The sequence below is a fragment of the Nesoenas mayeri genome, assembly GCF_963082525.1.
Source record: "Nesoenas mayeri genome assembly, chromosome: 12".
In the NCBI taxonomy this organism is placed as follows: domain Eukaryota; kingdom Metazoa; phylum Chordata; class Aves; order Columbiformes; family Columbidae; genus Nesoenas; species Nesoenas mayeri.
In genome coordinates this window covers 15,357,959-15,363,868 of record NC_137547.1, presented here as the reverse complement: position 1 = coordinate 15,363,868, position 5,910 = coordinate 15,357,959, and the positions used below count along the sequence as shown (strand labels likewise).

General features: G+C 45.8%; 1 protein-coding gene across 1 annotated transcript; it reads right to left on the bottom strand.

The window, feature by feature from the left end:
* Positions 1-263: 263 nt before the first annotated feature.
* On the bottom strand, positions 264-5,508 carry GINS3 (GINS complex subunit 3). The gene is made up of 3 exons (XM_080351695.1): positions 5,219-5,508; positions 4,736-4,969; positions 264-2,133 (listed from the first exon to the last, which is right to left on the bottom strand). The coding sequence occupies exons 1-3, from the start codon at positions 5,390-5,392 to the stop codon at positions 1,903-1,905; spliced, it is 639 nt and encodes a 212-aa protein (XP_080207821.1). The 5' UTR covers positions 5,393-5,508; the 3' UTR covers positions 264-1,902.
* Between the last annotated feature and the right edge of the window lie 402 nt (positions 5,509-5,910).

Genomic DNA, 5,910 nt, shown 5'->3' with positions numbered 1-5,910 from the left:
TCAGCAGTGTCTCTCCCATGACTTGAGCAAACAGCTACTGCCCACATGGGCTCTTAAGTCAGACAGGAGCTACTTCTACACTCGCATGACTGCACGAGTGTATCTCCCAACTGCTTTACCGGTAAGAGAAGAGGAGTGCTAGAAGCAGGACTGCATTACTATCACAGCCACAGTTCTGTAGAGACCTGCACTTTCCCATCAAGGACTCACCTTTCTGCCGCAAGGCAATTAACAACAGACATTTTACATTACCAGTGTCCCCTTACAAAATATTTATTCGGCATAAAAATCCAGAAACAGACAATAGACAAAAGCTTCGTGAAAATGCACAGGCTATTATGTGCCATTAAGTGCAGCAGCATTTGATCTTGAACTTGAAAGACTTTGTTGGGCACAGCTTCCCATTAGTCTCCTGTGGCTGGCCTTGTGCAGCAGAGGCAGGGACACCAAGGTGTTTGTGAAGCCAGCACGCTGTCCCCTCTCACCACCTCCACAGTGAAAGCTATCTTTCCTCTGGCCAAGGAATGGCCACAAACTCCTTCTCCTTGAAATTTGCAGTTTGAAGTATCCAATATCCACACGCATCTGCCAGTCCATTAACAACTCCAAGATCTGGATCTTGTTGACGCCTCCTGGTGGTTCCCACAGAAGAGGAAACAGTGTCATTACTGTCTGGCTCCTCCACTTAGGTGCCCTGCAAGGTCCATCTTGTAGAGATGCGTGGAAGCGCTCGTAAGATGTCTAATACCTGCTTACAAAGGACAACCATCCTGATGACTATGGGAACTATGTCCTACAGAGATAACCATGTTTTCTGTCTCCAATCCAATGGGACTTTGGATAATTTAGGTTTAAGGACATCCACATGGCATGATAACCACTGTGCTGTTTAGCAAGTTCCAACTCCAGTTACTCCTACTGGCAGAAATGACATTTTCTAGGATCATTTTGATGGATTAGAAGGAAGGAAACTCAGTTCCTTTGCTCTGTCTCTTCTATTAATCAAATTTAGTAATCAGAAGAATTTCTTATGGGGAAGCAGATGGCTCAGAGGTTGACAATGCGGCAGAGTTTCCATTAAAGTTGCTGCTAGTCTGGACTATGTCTTTCTTGCCTTCTGTTGCCCCCTCCATAAAACAAGCAGAGGAGTTTAACACACATCACAGAGATGTATCCATTACAAAAGCCACTCACATGAAACGAGAACATTCTCCATCTCACACAGCATCAAGCCCGCATGGGCTGAAAGGCAGAGAAAGGATGAGGTGGCATGTGATACCCGCACAGCCACTTCACTTGCTACATGGGCTAGAAGAGGTACTTTTCTACAGCTCACTAACAATGTGTACATAAGTCAGCAAATAAAAACATTCCTCCCCCACATCAATGTATAAGAAATATGAAAAATTCAATGCTGTTTGTACCACATTTTTTTTTCCACATCATTGGGGCTCTCCAAAAAACATGGAAACTGGAAACAGGTGTGCTCAGGAGCTTAGAATGGGAAGGGCAAGATGAAATACAAAGAATTTCACTTTTTTCCCAAACAGATCCAGTATTTTAAATATCAATTTGGAAGATAATCATAAATATTAATTACTCTTTTAGAAAACCCTATTTTACCCTTTCAGCCACCTAGCAATCACTTTAACTGTAAATCCTCAGGAGCGATATGAGTAAGCTGTAAAGCTATCCAGTGATGTGATGCCATCTATTTTTTATACCCTTGCCGGCTGCCTTTAAAATTTTCTCAAGTCTAATCCAAAGCTGCTGTAGAAAAGAATTCCCATTAATGAACGTGGAGCCTGTCCTTCCCGAAAGCTGATTCATCTTTCTCTTCTGTGACAGACGGATTGTAAACCTCTTGGTGTCCCCCACTGTAGCTGCACGTTCTTCAGGCTTTTAACCATCCACCTCTGTGAACTTTCTTTTCCCATAATTCTGGACCAGACTGGAAGCTGTGATTTGAGAAGCCTGTCCCTTTTCCCAGCACTGGAAGTCATTCAGCCCTTTCTGGCCAGCTTGAAACAATGCTCGCTCCAGTTCATCCAGTCGAGCCACGAGCGCTGATGTATCTTCATTGTAGGCATTCTGAGATGAGTCCATGATATGACGAAAACGGCTAATAAATGTCTAAAGAAGATAAGCAGAATTACTGACAGGTAACACAGAGGTTTCTTCAGCTCAAATGCCAGAGGCCTGAGCTTTCAAGATTAAAAATCTAAAGGTGTAGGCTCTGGCTCACAACTAGCCAAGGGTCTGCACACAGAGCAGCACCTATTAACCTCAGATACACAGACAAACCATTTCCTGCCTGAGCAGGGAGAGCAAGTGCATGATACACTTACTGGATGGGCAGCAAGCACACAATTACATTTTGGCTGCTTCCTAATGACAGGCTTGAGCAGACCACAGAGTATTACACATTGGCGACCTATTCCATCTCACTTCGCAAGCAATCATTGCTTTAGAACCAGTGGAATGAATCTCATGCCCCAGCAGCTGCTGCAGGAACATACAAGCTTCAAGTTAAGCCAAACCACACCTGGAACCCATTCACTGTGCTGAAAAAACACTTAACCATGAAAAAAAGTAAAAAAACCCAAATCTACAACTAATAAAGAACACTTCAAAAAAATAAGCAACTAGATATATTTAAGGATTTTTTATTTCTCTCCTTATCTTTGCTTTTGGGAATTAAAAAAAAAGTCAAAACTCTTCGAAAACTGTGCTTTGTCATTTCAGAAGGAGATTTTAGAATAATCAGAACTGTAGTATTTCAGAGATTTAGTTCTGGAATACATTATAAATTAATAACTCTCTTTTTGGCTTTGTCACCAAATAGTTATACTTCAGATTTATAACTCCTGAATATTTGGGAGCGGGGTTTTTTGTGTGAACAACTCCCTTCTTGTTTGCTTTTAATGAAGTATACCTTGCATGCTTTGATTTTTCTGACAAGTGATGTGTGCTAATGCAGCTTTTTTCCCCAAGATGTCCATTAGCAGAAAAAGACAAGGAGAGGTGTGGTCATCTCCTCAATGCAGAAAGCAAGCTTTCAGTGGACATCTCCAAGAAAGGAGCAGTGCTTTAAAGCCTCTCTGCATCAGCCTTCATTTAAAGAATAGAGAAAAACAAACAAAAAAGCCAATAGCAATCGTGCCAGACGATTTAGAGAGCTGGGTGAAGAAATCTCAGAGCTGTCAGTGGTTATCTTTAAAAGCTCAAGGAGCACAGAAGTCCGGAAACTGGCAAAGATGGGATCTGTCTTTTAAAAGAGAAAGAGGAGATGAAAATGGAGGAAGGAAGAGCCAGGGAATTAAAAATCCATCAATATCAATTCCTGCAAACATACTGGAACAAATAAACTATACATAAACCCCTGCAAGAAAATAGAAAGCAGAGTAACAGCCACCATGGACTTGCCAAGAACAAACTCAGAGAGCAGCCTAGTTTTCTATGCTGGCAGGATGCCAGGCTGTACAAAGGGAAGAAAAGCACCAGGCAGGGGGCATTCCCACAAGATTTAGCTAAACCACCCATAGCGAGCTGGTAAAGACAATTATCCATAGCTCCTGTCAGGAGAACATATTGAGTGGAGTTCAACAGGGGTCTACCTGGAAACGAGTACTGTTTAATATATTAATTAATAAGCTTAATAAAGGAACAGAAGATACGTTTCTTAAATTAGCAAGCAACATGCAGGAGAAGGAGGAGGGGTGACCACAATCATGTTGGGGAGCCGAACTCTTAATTCACCATGATCCTGACAAATTAGAAAGATAGTGTGAAAACAACAGGATGAAATTCAGCTGGGACTCATGTAAGGTTTTATATTAAAGCAGAAATAGGGAAGCGTACAAACACAGGGAGAGGAACAATTGTCTGCATATGCAGTCGGCACCATATTACTGTGGACTGCAAACCAAACACGTATCAGTGTCACTCTGCCATGAAAACCAAGATGCTGCACCACGATGAGCAAAGAGCATCATGGCCTACATTATTACCTTGTGGTAATCTCTTTGTTTTCATTGGTGTATGTCCTGAGCAGGAGGCTGGTTGCAGTTCAGTGCGCTGCACATCACAGCGGATGCAGATCAATGGGAAGGATACCAGCAGTGCACAGCAAGGACAATCGGAGGTTAAAAAGCATGACTCACAAAGAGATACCAAAGGAATTGGGACTGCTGCAGAAAGGAAGAGAATAAACTGTCCTCAGTGTTTACTTTGTATGAGACTAATGGAACTGAGCTTGCATTACTAGGAAGGAGCTTTAGTTTAGACATTAGAGGAAACCACCTAAGATTAGGATGGTGAAGCACTGAAATAGATTGCCCAGAGCAGTGTGGAACCTCGTCATTACAGAGCTTTAAAAACAGGGTAGAAAAAATAGAAATAATAGCGGGTGAATTAATTCTGCCTTAGAGTACTGGCATGATTAAATAATCTTACATCTCCTCCAGCCCTTTTTTACAGAATTTACAAAATACTGTATTTACTCTGTGGAAACTCCAAACTAAAATTACACTCCTGGATGCACACGTGAGGCTTCCACCACCAGACTGTGCAGCTGCTGAGAGGGTCATCCTACAGCTTGATCTAGAAATCCATATTCAATCCAGAAGCCACTTGGATTAAAACACAATGTTTTTCCTGAAGACTGCTGAATATCTAGGAAGAGTAAGATGGAAAAACATAAAACTAAATTTCAAGACTTAGTTCAGATACTTGCCTGCAGGAGAGTCTGAGCTATCTCAGGATTCTCTGGATTGTCAAAATTCAGGAGCTGGGAGCCAAATCCATAGTAGTATGGCCCCAATTTATGCAGATCAACCACAGTGGCATCAGCACTGAACACAGTCCTCCAGGCTTCCTTGTAAATCTTTGGCAGTTCCACAGAAATGATTCTTCTTTTGCTGTCATGCAAACCTTTAGCAAGCCACAGAGGGATTTCCAGCTTTGTTCCCTGCATGAATGAGAAAAAACAAATAAGTTGTCCTTGCCGTGGGCAGCGCGCCCAGGGGCCCCGGAGCCCACGCGGGGAGCGGCGGTCACCGCCGGCACCTCCGCTCAGTGCATGGCCCCCTCGGGACACATGGGGGTGCGCGCCTACAACTCCCAGCGCCCCCCGCGCCGCCGCCCCAGCTAGGCGTCCCGCCCGCCCCGCGCGGTGGCTGCTGGGAGTTGTAGTTCTTCCCCCACCCCTGCCGGTTACCTCCAGGATGGCGTCGCCGGTGCCGGCCCCCTGGCCTAGCGCGAAGGCCAGCCGCGGCAGGGAGCTCTCGGCGCGGCCCGGCAGCTTCTCCTGCGACATCAGGATGTCGTCCAGCGACAGGAAGTTCTCCTCCAGGCCCAGCCCGGGGCCCACGGGGAAATACGCCTCGGACATGGCCGGACGAGCGGTCGCAGCAGCGGCCCCAGCGCCTCAGAGCTCCCGCAGAGGCTCCCGCGCAGCCAAGCAAGCCCCGCCCGCCGCCGCCGCGCATGCGCCGTGGCACCGCCCGCCAGCGCTCCCCGTCACCTGCCCGCGGGTGGGATGGGCGGGCGCGGGGTGCGAGGGGCGCGGCACCGGCACCGCTGGGGTGTCCCCGGGCTTGTCCTGGCGGTGCCGGCGTTGCCTCCATTCCCCAGGCCGGCGGACAGCTTTAATACGTTCATGTGAACCCACCACTTAGCTGTGCGAACAGCCAAGCGAATGCTGCTCATGTTGTTGGTTATCCCCATGTTTCTTTTTGGCAATTAAGGAAATGGGTTATCTTGCAGTGTACAAGATCAAGCTGATGCATGTGGCTGTGCTGAACAGGCAGAAGTTGGTGTCAATGAGCTATGTATACCACAGATTCCAAAGTGAGGCTACATCCCAAATGAATTTATACTAGTGCTATAAAATAAGTAATGAGGTCATAT